The sequence below is a fragment of the Oncorhynchus mykiss genome, chromosome 30, assembly GCF_013265735.2.
Source record: "Oncorhynchus mykiss isolate Arlee chromosome 30, USDA_OmykA_1.1, whole genome shotgun sequence".
Taxonomy (NCBI): Eukaryota; Metazoa; Chordata; class Actinopteri; order Salmoniformes; family Salmonidae; genus Oncorhynchus; species Oncorhynchus mykiss.
Genome location: NC_050570.1, coordinates 747,174 through 765,000, shown reverse-complemented (window position 1 = coordinate 765,000; position 17,827 = coordinate 747,174). Strand labels below are relative to the sequence as shown.

The following is a 17,827-nucleotide window of genomic DNA, read 5'->3' as shown; positions in this document are numbered from 1 at the left end:
ACAGCACCAAACCAGTAGTACACACCAACAGCACCAAACCAGTAGTCCTGCAGCCCAGTCTTACACACCAACAGCACCCAACCAGTAGTCCTGTACCCCAGTAGTACACACCAACAGCACCAAACCAGTAGTACACACCAACAGCACCAAACCAGTAGTACACACCAACAGCACCAAACCAGTAGTACACACCAACAGCACCAAACCAGTAGTCCTGTACCCCAGTAGTACACACCAACAGCACCCAACCAGTAGTACACACCAACAGCACCAAACCAGTAGTACACACCAACAGCACCCAACCAGTAGTCCTGTACCCCAGTAGTACCTTAACCTCCAGAGATCTCTCCCTGGCCTCAGCGTTCCTCAGTAGAATAGTCAGCTCCAGGATCTCCTTATTCAGGAACTTGTTCTGGGATTTATAGCCCTGAACACTGTCCTGAAATGGAAATACCATTTTATAAGCATCATAAAAACTGTCATAACATGAGAAATAGGATATTAGCTGTGTTCAGTTGAGTTATTACAATAATCACAATAATTATTACTGTATGGTTCTGACCCCCCCCCCCCCCCCCCAGCCCTGTTTGTACCTTAAGATTGTTTATCTCCTGTTGCTGGCTGGCGGGGGGTGGAGCTGAGCTGCAGTCCTGCAGCAGGGGGGTGGTCCCGTCTGCTCCCTGGGGGGGTGTCTGGGACAGTTTAATGATGACCTCGTCTTTGGCCTGGATGGTCTCCATCAGCATGCTCAGCTGCTCATTGATCTCCCCAACCTAGAAGGTAACCATAATATTAACCCTCACCCCACCTAGAGGATAACCCCAATATTAACCCTAACCCCACCTAGAGGATAACCCCAATATTAACCTTAACCCCACCTAGAGGATAATCCCAATATTAACCCTAACCCCACCTAGAGAATAACCACAATATTAACCCTAACCCCACCTAGAGAATAACCACAATATTAACCCTAACCCCACCTAGAGAATAACCACAATATTAACCCTAACCCCACCTAGAGAATAACCACAATATTAACCCTAACCCCACCTAGAGAATAACCACAATATTAACCCCAACCTAGAAGGTAACCACAATATTAAGCCTAACCTAGAGGATGTCCACAATATTAACCGTAACCTAGAGGATGTCAACAATACTAACCCTATATACAGATGACTGGGACAGGGTGACTGGGAGGGCATCAGACACTACTCTGAGGTGAGATGGGCTATATACAGGGTGACTGGGACAGGGTGACTGGGAGGGCAATCAGACACTACTCTGAGGTGAGATGGGCTATATCCAGGGTGACTGGGACAGGGTGACTGGGAGGGCATCAGACACTACTCTGAGGTGAGATGGGCTATATACAGGTGACTGGGACAGGGTAACTGGGACAGGGTGACGGGGACAGGGTGACTGGGAGGGCAATCAGACACTACTCTGAGGTGAGATGGGCTATATCCAGGGTGACTGGGACAGGGTGACTGGGACAGGGTGACTGGGAGGGCATCAGACACTACTCTGAGGTGAGATGGGCTATATACAGGTGACTGGGACAGGGTAACTGGGACAGGGTGACGGGGACAGGGTGACGGGGACAGGGTGACTGGGAGGGCATCAGACACTACTCTGAGGTGAGATGGGCTATATACAGGGGAGTGGGACAGGGTGACTGGGACAGGGTGACTGGGAGGACATCAGACACTACTCTGAGGTGAGATGGGCTATATACAGGGGATTGGGACAGCTTGTGGAAGGCTACCCAAAACTTTTGACCCAAGTTAAACAATGCTACCAAATACTATTTGAGTGTATCTAAACTCCCCAACCTAGAAGGTAACCATAATATTAACCCTCACCCCACCTAGAGGATAACCCCAATATTAACCCTAACCCCACCTAGAGGATAACCCCAATATTAACCTTAACCCCACCTAGAGGATAATCCCAATATTAACCCTAACCCCACCTAGAGAATAACCACAATATTAACCCTAACCCCACCTAGAGAATAACCACAATATTAACCCTAACCCCACCTAGAGAATAACCACAATATTAACCCTAACCCCACCTAGAGAATAACCACAATATTAACCCTAACCCCACCTAGAGAATAACCACAATATTAACCCCAACCTAGAAGGTAACCACAATATTAAGCCTAACCTAGAGGATGTCCACAATATTAACCGTAACCTAGAGGATGTCAACAATACTAACCCTATATACAGATGACTGGGACAGGGTGACTGGGAGGGCATCAGACACTACTCTGAGGTGAGATGGGCTATATACAGGGTGACTGGGACAGGGTGACTGGGAGGGCAATCAGACACTACTCTGAGGTGAGATGGGCTATATCCAGGGTGACTGGGACAGGGTGACTGGGAGGGCATCAGACACTACTCTGAGGTGAGATGGGCTATATCCAGGGTGACTGGGACAGGGTGACTGGGACAGGGTGACTGGGAGGGCATCAGACACTACTCTGAGGTGAGATGGGCTATATACAGGTGACTGGGACAGGGTAACTGGGACAGGGTGACGGGGACAGGGTGACTGGGAGGGCAATCAGACACTACTCTGAGGTGAGATGGGCTATATCCAGGGTGACTGGGACAGGGTGACTGGGACAGGGTGACTGGGAGGGCATCAGACACTACTCTGAGGTGAGATGGGCTATATACAGGTGACTGGGACAGGGTAACTGGGACAGGGTGACGGGGACAGGGTGACGGGGACAGGGTGACTGGGAGGGCATCAGACACTACTCTGAGGTGAGATGGGCTATATACAGGGGAGTGGGACAGGGTGACTGGGACAGGGTGACTGGGAGGACATCAGACACTACTCTGAGGTGAGATGGGCTATATACAGGGGATTGGGACAGCTTGTGGAAGGCTACCCAAAACTTTTGACCCAAGTTAAACAATGCTACCAAATACTATTTGAGTGTATCTAAACTTCTGACCCACTGGGAATGTGATGAAACAAATAAAAGGTGAAATAAATCACTCTCTACTATTATTCTGACATTTCACATTCTTACTATAAAGTAGTGATCCTAAGTGACCTAAAACAGGGATTTTTTACTCGGATTAAATGTCAGGAATTGTGAAAAACTGAGTTTAAATGTATTTGGCTAAAGTGTATGTAAACTTCCAACTTCAACTGTATGTGTGTGTATGGCGTTGATATGTGTGTGTGTGTGTGTGTGTATGGCGTCGATATGCATGTGTGTGTGTGTGTGTGTGTGTGTGTGTGTGTATGGCGTCGATATGCATGTGTGTGTGCGCATGTGTTTTGTGTGTGTGTGTGCGTGTACGTGTGTGTGTGTGTGTGTGTGCGTGCGCGCGCGCGTTGTAGTGTCAGTGTCGTATGTGTGGTTAAGTTCAGTTAGTGTACATTGAACAAGACAGTCAGGGCATAAAATAAGGGATTCATGTATTTTGATTAACTGTTCAGCAGTCGTATGGCTTGGGGGTAGAAGCTGTTCAGCTGTTCAGCAGTCTTATGGCTTGGGGGTAGAAGCTGTTCAGCTGTTCAGCAGTCTTATGGCTTGGGGGTAGAAGCTGTTCAGCTGTTCAGCAGTCTTATGGCTTGGGGATAGAAGCTGTTCAGCAGTCTGATGGCTTGGGGGTAGAAGCTGTTCAGCTGTCTTATGGCTTGGGGGTAGAAGCTGTTCAGCTATTCAGCAGTCTTATGGCTTGGGGGTAGAAGCTGTTCAGCTGTTCAGCAGTCTTATGGCTTGGGGGTAGAAGCTGTTCAGCTGTTCAGCAGTCTTATGGCTTGGGGGTAGAAGCTGTTCAGCAGTCTGATGGCTTGGGGGTAGAAGCTGTTCAGCTGTTCTGCAGTCTTATGGCTTGGGGGTAGAAGCTGTTCAGCAGTCTTATGGCTTGGGGGTAGAAGCTGTTCAGCAGTCTTATGGCTTGGGGGTAGAAGCTGTTCAGCAGTCTTATGGCTTGGGGGTAGAAGCTGTTCAGCAGTCTGATGGTTTGGAGGTAGAAGCTGTTCAGCAGTCTGATGGCTTCGGGGTAGAAGCTGTTCAGCAGTCTGATGGCTTGGGGGTAGAAGCTGTTCAGCAGTCTGATGGCTTGGGGGTAGAAGCTGTTCAGCAGTCTGATGGCTTGGGGGTAGAAGCTGTTCAGCAGTCTAATGGCTTGGGGGTAGAAGCTGTTCAGCAGTCGTATGGCTTGGGGGTAGAAGCTGTTCAGCAGTCTTATGGCTTGGGGGTAGAAGCTGTTCAGCTGTTCAGCAGTCTTATGGCTTGGGGGTAGAAGCTGTTCAGCAGTCGTATGGCTTGGGGTAGAAGCTGTTCAGCAGTCTTATGGCTTGGGGTAGAAGCTGTTCAGCAGTCGTATGGCTTGGGGGTAGAAGCTGTTCAGCAGTCTGATGGCTTGGGGGTAGAAGCTGTTCAGCAGTCTGATGGCTTGGGGGTAGAACCTGTTCAGCAGTCTGATGGCTTGGGGTAGAAGCTGTTCAGCAGTCTGATGGCTTGGGGGTAGAAGCTGTTCAGCAGTCGTATAGCTTGGGGGTAGAAGCTGTTCATCAGTCGTATGGCTTGGGGGTAGAAGCTGTTCAGCAGTCTTATGGCTTGGGGGTAGAAGCTGTTGAGGAGCCTTTTGGTCCCAGATTTGACACTCCGGTACCGCTTGCTGTGCGGTAGCAGAGAGAACAGTCTATGACTTGGGTGGCTGGAGTCTTTGACAATGTTTAGGGCCTTCCTCTGACATGCCTGGTATAGAGGTCCTGGATGGCAAGAAACTCGGACCAAGTGATGTACTGGGCCGTACGCACTACCCTCTGTAGCGCCTTGCGGTTGGATGCCGTGCAGCATATCAAGTGGTGATGCAACCAGTCAGGATGCTCTCAATGGTGCAGCTGTGTAACTTTTTGAGGTCCCAAATCTTTTTTTGCCTCCAGAGGGAGAATAGGCGTTGTCGTGCCCTCTTCATGACTGTCTTGGTGTGTTTGGACCTTGATAAATCCTTAGCGATGTGGACACCAAGGAACTTGAAGCTCTCAACCTGCTCCACTACAGCCCCGTCGATGAGAATGGGGGCGTGCTCGGTCCTGATTTTCCTGTAGTCCACGATAAGCTCCTTTGTCTTGCTCACGTTGAGTGACAGGTTGTTGTCATGGCACCACTGTCGTGTCTTCAGAAAACGTAATGATGTGCGTTGGAGCCATGGGTGGCCATGCATCCGTGGGTGAACAGGGAAAACAGGAGGGGACTAAGCACACACCCCTAAGGGTCACTGTGGGAACGACGTCATCGATGCACTTATTAATGAAGCCGGTGACTGATACCGTATTAGTCCTCAATGCCATCAGAAGAATCCCGGAACATATTCCAGTCTGTGCAAAACAGTCCTGTAGCTTACAGGGCCTTCCTCTGACATGGCAGGAAACTCATCAACGCATCCGCGTCATTTGACCACTTCTTTATTGAGCGAGTCACTTCCTGCTTTAGTTTTTGCATGTAAGCAGGAAACAGGAGGTTAGAGTTACGGTCAGATTTGCCAAAATGGAGGGAGAGTTTTGTATGCGTCTCTTTGTGTGGAATAAAGGTGGTCTATAATTTATTTTTATTTTTTTACTGTAGTTACACGTGACATGCTGGTAGAGCGGATTATAGTTTCATTAAAATCACCGGCCACTAGGAGTGCCACCACAGGATGAGCATTTTCTTGTTTTCTTATGGCCATCGCTAATTGAATGCAGCCTTAGTGTCAGCATCGGCTTGTAGTGGTAAATAGTGTCGTGGAACTATTCAGTACATAATATTTCTCAAATACCGGAGCATGTGAGTTCAAATTAAAAGACAGAGGTTGATAAATAGTAGTAAGGGTAGATAGTGTGGTCTGGAGCTTATCATAAGGTATTCTAACTGACTGGGTAGTTAGGGTTAGGTGTGATGTGGTTAGGGGCGATGTGGTTAGGGTTAGCATTAGGTGTTAGACTCTTGTAAGACTCTCTTCTCTGTATACATCAATGATGTCGCTCTTGCTGCCGGTGATTCTCTGATCCACCTCTACGCAGACGACACCATTCTGTATACATCTGGCCCTTCTTTGGACACTGTTAACAACCCTCCTGAAGAGCTTCAATGTCATACAACTCTCCTTCCGTGGCCAACTGCTCTTAAATGCAAGTAAAACTAAATGCATGCTCTACAACCAATCGCTGCCCACACCTGCCCGCCCGTCCAACATCACTACTCTGGACGGTTCTGACAACTACAAATACCTGGGTGTCTGGTTAAACTGTAAACTCTCCTTCCAGACTCACATTAAACATCTTAAGTCCAAAATTAAATCTAGAATCTGCTTCCTATATCGCAACAAAGCATCCTTCACTCATGCTGCCAAACATACCCCTGTAAAACTGACAATCCTACCGATCCTCAACTTCGGTGATGTCATCTATAAAATAGTCTCCAACACTCTGCTCAACAAACTGGATGTAGTCTATCACAGTGCCATCCGTTTTGTCACCAAAGCCCCATACACTACCCACCATTCCGACCTGTACGCTCTCGTTGGCTGGCCATCGCTTCATACTCGTTGCCAAACCCACTGGCTCCAGGTCATCTACAAGTCTTTTCTAGGTAAAGCCCCGCCTTCTCAGTTCACTGGTCACCATAGCAGCATCCACTCGTAGCACGCGCTCCAGCAGGTATATCTCACTGGTCATCCTAAAAGCCAATTCCTACTTTGGCCGTATTTCCTTCCAGTTCTCTGCTGTCAATGACTGGAACGAACTACAAAAATCTCTGAAGCTGGAGACTCATATCTCCTTCACTAGCTTTAAGCACCAGCTGTCAGAGCAGCTCACAGATCACTGCACCTGTACATAGCTGATCTGTAAATAGCCCATCCAACTACCTCATCCCCATACTGTTATGTATTTATTTTGCTCCTTTGCACCCCAGTATCTCTACTTGCACATTCATCTTCTGCACATCTATCACTCCAGTGTTTAATTGCTATATCATAATTACCTCACCACAAAGCCTATTTTATTGCCTTACCTCCCTTATCTTACCTCATTTGCAAACACTGCATATATACCCTTTCCCCTACTGGATTATTGACTGTATGTTTGTTATTTCCATGTGTAACTCTGTGTTGTTGTTTCTGTAGCACTGTTTTGCTTTATCTTGGCCAGGTCGCAGTTGGTCAGTTGTAAATGAGAACTTGTTCTCAACTAGCCTACCTGGTTAAATAAAGGTGGAGGTGTAATGAGATGTGGTTAGGGTTAGGTGAGACGTGGTTAGGGTTAGGTGAGACGTGGTTAGGGTTAGGTGAGACGTGGTTAGGTGAGACGTGGTTAGGTGAGACGTGGTTAGGTGAGACGTGGTTAGGTGAGACGTGGTTAGGGTTAGGTGAGACGTGGTTAGGGTTATGTGAGACGTAGTTAAGGTTAGGTGAGACGTAGTTAAGGTTAGGTGAGACGTGGTTAGGTGAGACGTGGTTAGGGTTAGGTGAGACGTGGTTAGGGTTAGGTGAGACGTGGTTAGGGTTAGGTGAGATGTGGTTAGGGTTAGGTGAGATGTGGTTGTTTGTGTGATGTTGTTGTGTGTGTATGTTATTAAGTATTGTTTTAAAAATATAAAATCATACAATAATAATAATAAGAAAAACAACAAGAATAAGAACAAGAAGAAGATCAAGACAAGAAGAACAAAACCTGTATCTCTTCTAACCTTGACCTTCAGTCCTTTCAGCTCCCTCTGTAGACTCTCCTTCTCCAGGGCTAGACGCTCCATCTGGCAACACAGGGCCTGGACCTGACCATCCCTGTCCAGGAGGAGGGCTTCCATCTGGGCTAGGTCCGACTGTGGGAACCCTGGGGCTGGAGGTGAGGCAGCTCCTGGAGTTAATACTGGCGCTGGTCGCATCTCCCTCTGGGTGCTCCTCAAGGTCTGCTGAAGCAGTCTGACCAGCTCCTGGTAGAGGAGAGAAGACAGTGGTGGTCCTGTATGGATCAGTTGGTAGAGCATGGCGCTTGCAATGCCAGCAGTTCGATTCCCAGGGCCAACCACATGCAAAATGTATGCAGGCTTGACTGTAAATCACTTTGGATAAAAGGCGTCTGCAAAACGGATTACATTTAGATGTTAGTCATTGAGCAGACGCTTATCAAGGAGCAGTAAGGGTTAAGTGCCTTACTTAAGGACAAAGCAACATTTCTCATCTAGTCAGCTCTGGGATTTGAACCAGTACCCTTTAAGTTACTGGATCAACGCTCTAACAGAAGGGCTACCTGTTCAAATGAGTTAGTAACTAACGGGCATGCTGCTACCCTAATGAGTTGGTTACTACTGGGCATGCTGCTACTCTAATGAGTTATTTACTACTGGGCATGCTGCTACTCTAATGAGTTAGTTACTACTGGGCATGCTGCTACTCTAATGAGTTATTTACTACTGGGCATGCTGCTACTCTAATGAGATATTTACTACTGGGCATGCTGCTACCCTAATGAGTTAGTTGCTACTGGGCACGCTGCTACATGCTACTCTAATGAGTTTGTTACTACTAGGCATGCTGCTACTTGCTAACCTAATGAGTTAGTTACTACTGGGCATGCTGCTACCCTAATGAGTTAGTTACTACTAGATATGCTGCTACCCTAATGAGTTAGTTACTACTAGATATGCTGCTACCCCAATGAGTTAGTTACTACTGGACATGCTGCTACCCTAATGAGTTAGTTACTACTGGGCATGCTGCTACCCTAATGAGTTAGTTACTACTAGATATGCATTTACTACTGGGCATGCTGCTACCCTAATGAGTTAGTTACTACCCTAATGAGTAAGTAACTACTGGGCACGCTGCTACCTGCTACCCTAATGAGTTAGTTACTACTGGGCATGCTGCTACCTGCCACTTTAAGCTCTCTTGGGTAGGGGGCAGTATTTTCACGTCTGGATGAAAAGCGTGCCCAAAGTAAACGGCTTGTTACTGAGGCCCAGAAGCTAGGGTATGCATATAATTGGTATATGTGGATAGAAAACACTCTAAAGTCTCAAACACTGTTAAAATAATGTCTGTGAGTATAACAGAACTGATATGGCAGGCGAAATCCCGAGGACAAACCACCTCCTGCAAAAAAAATTCAGCCGATCATTTTTATTATAAGGCGAAGTCCTTCCAGACTGCAGTTCCTAGGGCTTCCACTAAAAGTCAACGGTCTTTTAGAAAGGGTTTCCGGCTGGTTTTTGGAAATGTGAGCCACAAATTGTAGTTTTTCTAGGTGGCTCCCATGTTGGCTGTAGTGTTTCCAAGCGTGAAAGCACATTCTTTGGCATTTGTCTCCGGTAAAGATCATAACGACTCTCCGTCTTAAATTTGATCGTTTATTTACGTATTAGGGTACCTAAGGTTTGATTATAAACGATGTTTGACTTGCTTGGAAAATATTATTAGTAACGTTTGAATGGTAGCAGGTACTACTGGTCATGCTGCTAACTTAATGAGTTAATTACTACTGGGCACGCTGCTACATGCTACCCTAATGAGTTAGTTACTACTGGGCACACTGCTACATGCTACCTTAACGAGTTAGTTACTACTGGGCACACTGCTACCTGCTACCTTAATGAGTTAGTTACTACTGGGCATGCTGCTACCTGCTACCCTAATGAGTTAGTTACTACTGGACACGCTGCTATCTGCTACCCTAATGAGTTAGTTACTACTGGGCAAACTGCTACCCTAATGAGTTAGTTACTACTAGATATGCTGCTACCCTAATGAGTTAGTTACTACTGGGCATGCTGCTACCCTAATGAGTTAGTTACTACTGGGTATTCTGCTACCCTAATGAGTTAGTTACTACTGGGCATGCTGCTACCCTAATGAGTTAGTTACTACTGGGCATGCTGCTACCCTAATGAGTTAGTTACTACTGGGCATGCTGCTACCCCAATGAGTTAGTTACTACTAGATATGCTGCTACCCTAATGAGTTAGTTACTACTGGGCATGCTGCTACCTGCTACTCTAATGAGTTAGTTACTCATAAGCACGCAGCTACCCTAATGAGTTAGTTACTACTAGGCATGCTGCTACCCTAATGAGTTAGTTACTACTAGATATGCTGCTACCCTAATGAGTTAGTTACTACTGGGCATGCTGCTACCTGCTACTCTAATGAGTTTGTTACTACTGGGCACACTGCTACATGCTACCCTAATGAGTTAGTTACTACTGGGCACACTGCTACATGCTACCCTAATGAGTTAGTTACTACTGGGCATGCTACTACCCTAGTGAGTTAGTTACTACTGGGTATTCTACTACCTGCTACCCTAATGAGTTAGTTACTACTGGGCACGCTGCTACCTGCTACCCTAATTAGTTATTTACTACTGGACAAACTGCTACCCTAATGAGTTAGTTACTACTGGGCATGCTGCTACCCTAATGAGTTATTTACTACTGGGCATGCTGCTACCTGCTACCCTAATGAGTTATTTACTACTGGGCATGCTGCTACACAGAGAGCTAATATATATATATTTTTTAATTTCACCTTTATTTAACCAGGTAGGCCAGTTGAGAACAAGTTTTCATTTACAACTTCGACCTGGCCAAGATAAAGCAAAGTAGTGCAACAAAAACAACACAAAGTTAAACAAAAAAACGTACAGTCAATAACATAATAAAAACATCAATGTACAGTGTGTGCAAATGTAGAAGATGAGGGAGTTAAGGCAATAAATAGGACACAGAGGCAAAATAACTACAATTTAGCATGAACACTGGAGTGATAGATCTGCAGATGATGATGTGCAAGTAGAGATTCTGGGGTGCAAAGGAGCAAGAAGATCAATAACAATATGGGGATGAGGTAGTTGGGTGGGCTATTTACAGATTGGCTGTGTACAGGTGCAGTGATCAGTAAACTGTTAGAGGGAGAAATAAGTTTCCAACTTCAGCAATTTTTGCAATTCGTTCCAGTCATTGGTAGCACAAGTGTTGGTTTTGGGGATGACCAGTGAAATATACCTGCTGGAGCGCGTACTATTATTGGGTGTTGCTATGGTGACCAGTGAGCTGAAATAAGGCGGGGCTTAACCTAGCAAAGACTTATAGATGACCTGGAGCCAGTGGGTTTGGCGACGAATATGTAGCGAGGGCCAGCCAACGAAGGCATACAGGTCGCAATGGTGGATAGTATATGGGGCATTGGTGATAAAACGGATGGCTCTCGGATTATATCCAGTTGTCGAGAAGAGTGTTGGAGGCTATTTTGTAGATGACATCGCCAAAGTCAAGGATCGGTAGGATAGTCAGTTTTACGAGGGTACGTTTGGCAGTGTCATGACGTTGGCCTCTTTGGGTATAGCAAGCCCATCCCCCTCTCCCTGCCTCCCCCTTTCCTCCTTCAACTAGGTTGCTGTGGTCAGAGAGACGTCGTAAATTCCTGAGGATCTCCTCATAGACACACAGTATAGAGAGAGTAGGTTTTCATGGAGAACAAAGGAATTCCTTCCACCTCACAGAACTTGAGGTACCAACAAATTTCATGTTCCGGAGAAAGTATAAAAGATCCGTGAAGAATCCAGCTACGAACTGGTCTGTTTTTCAAAACTTGGGAAAGCTCATGGGAGACGGTGTGGCCACATTACCATAACGCTGTTTATATAATAGTCCCAGATATAAGGTTTACATCTAATTGTTGTATAAGATGAATGAGTGAGTATGATACTGTTTACACAATGTTACAATGTGATTTTGGACTGTTTAATGAAGGAAAACGCAAGAAGGGAATTGGATTTGAACTAAATCAGAGGACCGCCCCTGAGCCCAGTTAGGGTCAGGCCTCCTGGGACAGCTCTCTTCGGCCCTTCCGAATAAAACCCCCACTCGGGTTTTCGATCAGCAGACCGAGCTTACCTCAATTACGAGATGGCTAAAGGTTGCAGACCATGTTTTTCTCCATTAGGAGGACAAAGGTTGTAGACCATTGCTGACTCTTTTAACCATACGTGGTTAAACTCTTAGACTATCGATACCGACAGAATAAGAACAAGTCTTTGATATTAATTACTAGTCTGCAGCTAGGAATTCGGTATCATTGAACACGAAGAACGACAACCGCCGAAACAATCATTCTATAACGAATGTCACTCTGAACAATCCCCTCTAACCACACCTGAGAGAGAGAGAGGGGGAGAGAGACGGAGAATTCTACAAAATAAACAAACTTTTCACCAGAGATCAATACGACACACTGAGCGTAAATATATATATTGATTGCAATTGTTCCCGAATGAGTGAGCGTTCATGTGTAAAGGATTAGCATTTCAATTGTTATAATTATTAACTTTGTAGTTCCTTCTTAGTCGACCCCCACTTCCCCTTTTATCTAACAAGCCGCCATGCCGGTTTAGCCCACTAGGGCACATTCTCCTATCATTTCATGTAACCACATTTACCTTGTTTGTTTGTTTATGCATTTCTGTGAATTACTTAGTTAGTAATAAATAAATGATTTAAGACAATAGATGTATGGGATGACTCATAGTGAAGACTGGGTTTGTGCAGATAACCAATGAGACTAATGTTTGGAATGAGACTAACGTGAGGTAAAGAAAATAATTCATTAATTCGAAGACTAACTGATCACTTTTCAGATATTTTAACTTTGTAATCTGAATATTTTTCCTTGGTGCCGACTTCCTAGTAATTACGGCTACATGATTAATCAATCTAATCGCGTAATAACTAATTACAGAGAATCTTTGAGAAAAACAATCAGTCTTCAGTTAATGATAGTAAAGACACAACAGCAGCATGAGTGAAGGATGCTTTGTTGCGAAATAGGAAGCCGATTCTAGATTAATATTGGATTGGAGATGCTTAATGTGAGTCTGGAAGGAGAGTTTACAGTCTAACCATACACCTAGGTATTTGTAGTTGTCCACATATTCTAAGTCAGAACCATCCAGAGTAGTGATGCTAGGGGGCGGGCGGGTGCGGGCAGCAATCGGTTGAAGAGCATGCATTTAAAAGCAGTTGGAGGCCACGGAAGGAGAGTTGTATGGCATTGAAGCTCGTTTGGAGACTTGTTTCTGGAAAGGTGTATTTTTAAAAGCTCAAATATTTTGGGCACAGACCTGGATAGTATGACAGAAATCTGCAGGCTGTCTCTGCAGTAGATTGCAACTCCGCCCCCTTTGGCAGTTCTATCTTGTCGTAAAATGTTGTAGTTGGGGATGGAAATTTCAGGATTTTTGGTGGCTTTCCTAAGCCAGGATTCTGACACAGCTAGGACATCCGGGTTGGCGGAGTGTGCTAAAGCAGTGAGTAAAACAAACTTAGGAGGCAAATAATATTACCATGCATGAAACCAAGGCTTTTACAGTTACAGAAGTCAACAAATGAGAACGCCTGGGGATTGGGGGTGAAGCTGGGGGCTGCAGGGCCTGGCTTAACCTCTACATCACCAGGGGAAAAGAGGAGAAGTAGGATAAGGGTACGGCTAAAGGCTATGGTCGTCTAGTGTGTTCGAAACAGAGTGAAAGGAGCAGATTTCTGGGCGCGGAATAATAGATTCAAGGCATAATGTAGAGACAAGGGTATGGTAGGATGTGAATACAGTGGAGGTAAACCTAGGCATTGAGTGACGATGAGAGAGGTTTTGTCTATAGAGGCACCAGTTAAGCCAGGTGAGGTCCCCGCATGTGTGGGGGGTGGGACAAAAGGGCTATCTAAGGCATATTGGGCAGAGCAGGGCTGGAGACATGGCGATTCAGACAGTTAGCGGGCCGGGGCTAGCAGATGGGCCTTCGGCGATGTCGCAACGGAAGAGCATGTTGAAACCACCTCGGATGATTACGTCAGCAGACCAGTCGTGACGGATCGGCGGGGCTCCGTGTTGGCAGTCCAGGACAATTGGCAAAAGAGGTATTGTTGCCCAAAAATTGGCTGGCTAGCCGTTGAGATGGGCCTAGCTCAAGGCTAACTGGTGCTTGCTTCGGGACAGAGACGTTAGCCAGGAGTAGCCACTCGGATTGCAGCTAGCTAAATGTGATGATCCGGTGTAAAGGTTCAGAGCTTGCGGTAGGAATCCGGAGATGTGGTAGAGAAAAAGCAGTCCGATATGCTGTGGGTTGATATCGCGCTGTGCAGACTGGCAGGTATTGACCGAGCTGAGGCTGGCTGGTGTACGAGTTATCGGTGAAGACCGCTAGCAGGGGCTAACTGACTACTAGCTAGTTAGCTGGCTAGCTTCTGATGGGGGTTCTGGATCTAAAGTATAATTATAGCAGATCCGTATCACATTGGGTGAGGCGGGTTGCAGGAGAGTATATTCAGTCCATAGATGGAACGTGAGATTAAAATATATCTGAAATATATACAACAACAAAAAAGAGGAAAAACGATATTTACACGGGACAGGACAAGGCAATCCGACTGCTATGCCATCTTGGGGCGTAGCAATATGCATTAATAATATGCATGTCAATCTCTGCTGGCTGAAAGTGGAGGAGAGATTGACTTATCAGTTATTTTATTTATGAGAGGTATTGACATGTTGAATGCACCGAGCTGTCTGTCTAAACTACTGGCACACAGCTCGGAAACCCACGCATACCCCACCTGACATGCCACAAGAGGTCTCTTCAAAGTCCAGAACAGACTATGGGAGGCACACGGTACTACATAGAGCCATGACTACATGGAACTCTATTTCACATCAAGTAACTGACACAAGCAGTAGAATCAGATTTTTACAAAAAAATGTGCACGCGTCTGTGTGCGTGTTTCTCTATGACCTTACCTTCTGGGAGGTTAACTCCTCAGTCAGCTTGTTGTTCTCCTCGTGGAGGCGTGTCAGTTCCTGTTCCTGGCTCTGGAGGCGGAGCTGCAGCTCATTGGTCCTGCTGCCGTTACACTCCACTGGGGGCGTGGTCTGAGGGGAGGGGGAAGAGCTCTCTATGCTGCGTCCTAACCTCCCTGAACCCATTATGTCCCGCAGAGTGGGCCGCTTGGGCCGCAACGAGGAACTGCTGCTCCGCCCGAAGTCAAATGTGAACGGAGAACCAATGGAGTCTGGGGGTGAGAGGTCAGAGGGAGGGATTACTATAGATACAGTGCCTTCAGATACAGTGACTGCAGTCTTCCTGCATTTTTCAGCATGTTTTTACAAAAATATAGATTTTGTTAGTTAAACTTGGATTTTTCCACAAGGACATACAGGATACTACCCTCCACAACATAACCTTCACTACAAATCAAAATTCCAAACCTACAACCTGATTTTGGATAAAAATAACCTGGAAGGATTCCGACTACCAAAGATTGTTGTTCCCAAGGCCTTTGAAACCCCCTCCACATATCCAGAGGTCATTACAATACAACCCCTGGGTTAATCTCTACTTTGAACTGATGTGCAGCCAGGACACTTTACCTCAAATTAAATGACCTCAATAAGAAACAATATTGTTGCTTTGATTACATCAAAAGATATCCTCATCACAATTTCCAAAATACAACAGCCACAGCACAACTTTATTTGGACATCGCAAAGGACTATTCACCAAAACTGAAGAGATATACCTTTCTAACCACAACTGGGAAAGAAAAAAAAACAGTGGACAGACTTGCAACGTTAGCCTGCTAGCTGGGATTTTCTACAAGGAATCTGCCTCCTGAAAAAAGATTATCCAAAGCGGGTGTGACTCCTAATCCTGTTGCCTGCTGCTTGGATTCCAACTGGAAATCTGTTCACCGTCTCCCCCTGTCTGGTACCCACTCCACACACCCCCCTCTCTCTCACCTCCAGAACACAGGCACTTAGACACACACACCGCAGACTTTGGACTGATCAGAATTTTAGGTAGGCTAATTAACTTGTGAAGCTTATTATGTGAGCTTACTCAAACTAGTAGACCTACTATTTATTTATTTTTTCTCAGACTTTTATAACTGGACTCTCTCAAGTTATCTTGTTGGGGTGAGTGACTCTTTGAACTTACAATGGCTAGCACCAAGTCGTTATCATTTTTTCTTGTGCTTTCTGCTATTTGCCTCATAACTCCGGCGTGCTTTGTTGACAATGAACTTGCTTGTTTACCCAACCGTGGGACAGTATGTTTGTTCCCACACTCGGGACTCTGGCTCTCTATTGGTTACACAGACTCTTGGCCTCCCATCCTGTTCTAACCACCTCTTGCCGGCTTTGTATTCATGTTACCTGATGAAATTGATGTAAAATAAGATCTTGTTGCCATCTGATGTACAGTGGGGCAAAAAAGTACTTAGTCAGCCACCAATTGTGCAAGTTCTCCCACTTAAAATACTTATTTTCCACCATAATTTGCAAATAAATTCATAAAAAAATTATACAATGTGATTTTCTGGATTTTTTCCCCTCATTTTGTCTGTCATAGTTGAAGTGTACCTATGATGAAAATTACAGGCCTCTCATCTTTTTAAGTGGGAGAACTTGCACAATTGGTGGCTGACTAAATACTTTTTTGCCCCACTGTACATTCAAATGTCATTAAAAAAAAATCAACATTGCAGCATTCTCCCTGTCCTCTGCAGTGCCCTGATTGTATTACTGCAGATGATATTCGGAAATGTGCATGTTCACCCTGGCCCATCTACTGTTGCTAGACCCAATTCTGACTGGTGCTCTGATTTCACCGATTTCTGCTCTCATAAAAGCCTGGGTTTTCTGCACGTTAACACTAGAACCGTATTACCTCAAATTGATAAATTGATAGTGTGGGTTCACAGTTCCAATCCAGATGTGTTGGTCATTACTGAGACGTGGTTAAGGAAGAGCGTTTTGAATACTGATGTTAACCTTTCTGGTTATAACATTTTCCAGCAAGACTGATCTTCCAAAGGTGGTGGAGTGGCAATCTTTACCAAGGAACACCTTCAGTGTTCAGTTGTCTCCACCAAGTCTGTCCCCAAACAATTTGATTTGCTGGTTTTAATCATTCAACTTTCAAATAGCTCTTTGTTGACTGTTGCTGGGTGCTATCGTCCTCCATCAGAACCGGCCTGTACCCTACCTGCCCTAAGCTCTCTCCTGGCCCCTTACACCAAGTCTGAATATGTCCTGCTAGGTGACCTAAACTGGGACATGCTTAAACCCCCTAAATATTTCTCAAATTATTACCAATCCCACAAGGTATGACTCCAAACACTCAGAAAAGGCTAATTTGATGTTATCCTCACAAATAATCCTGATAGTTATCAGTGTGGTGTTTCCTGTAATGACCTTAGTGATCACTGTTTTGCCAGCAGCATACCACCCTGCATACCACTGCTGGCTTGCTTCTGAAGCTAAGCAGGGTTGGTCCTGGTCAGTTCCTGGATGGGAGGCCAGATGCAGATGCTGCTGGAAGTGGTGATGGAGGGTCAGTAGGAGGCACTCTTTCCTCTGGTCTAAAAAAAAAATATCCCAATGCCCCAGGACACTGCCTTGTGTAGGGTGCCGTCTTTCGGATGGGACGTTAAACAGGTGTCCTGACTCTCTGAGGTCATTAACACCATAGTACTCTCCAAGCTCGGGGTCTCGACCCCGCCCTGTGCAACTGGGTACTGGACTTCCTGACGTGCCGCCCCCAGGTGGTGAGGGTAGGTAACAACATCTCCACTCCGCTGATCCTCAGCAATGGGGCCCCACAAGGGTGCGATCTGAGCCCTCTCCTGTACTCCCAACAAAACAAAGGATATGATTGTGGACTTCAGGAAACAGCAGAGGGAGCACCCCCCTATCCACATTGACCAGATAGTAGTGGAGAGGGTAGTAAGTTTTAAGTTCCTCGGCGTACA

At 45.8% G+C, this 17,827-nt stretch overlaps 1 protein-coding gene across 1 annotated transcript in view; it reads right to left on the bottom strand.

Moving 5' to 3' along the window:
• The window catches only part of tbc1d2b (TBC1 domain family, member 2B), an 87,544-nt gene that overhangs the window by 17,481 nt on the left and 52,236 nt on the right, over window positions 1-17,827 (bottom strand). The window contains exons 5-8 of the mRNA XM_036968645.1: window positions 14,814-15,085; window positions 7,721-7,963; window positions 594-773; window positions 329-439 (exon numbers count right to left, since the gene is read on the bottom strand). Of these exons, the coding sequence (XP_036824540.1) occupies window positions 329-439; window positions 594-773; window positions 7,721-7,963; window positions 14,814-15,085 (806 nt within the window). The remainder of the gene's footprint in view (window positions 1-328; window positions 440-593; window positions 774-7,720; window positions 7,964-14,813; window positions 15,086-17,827) is intronic.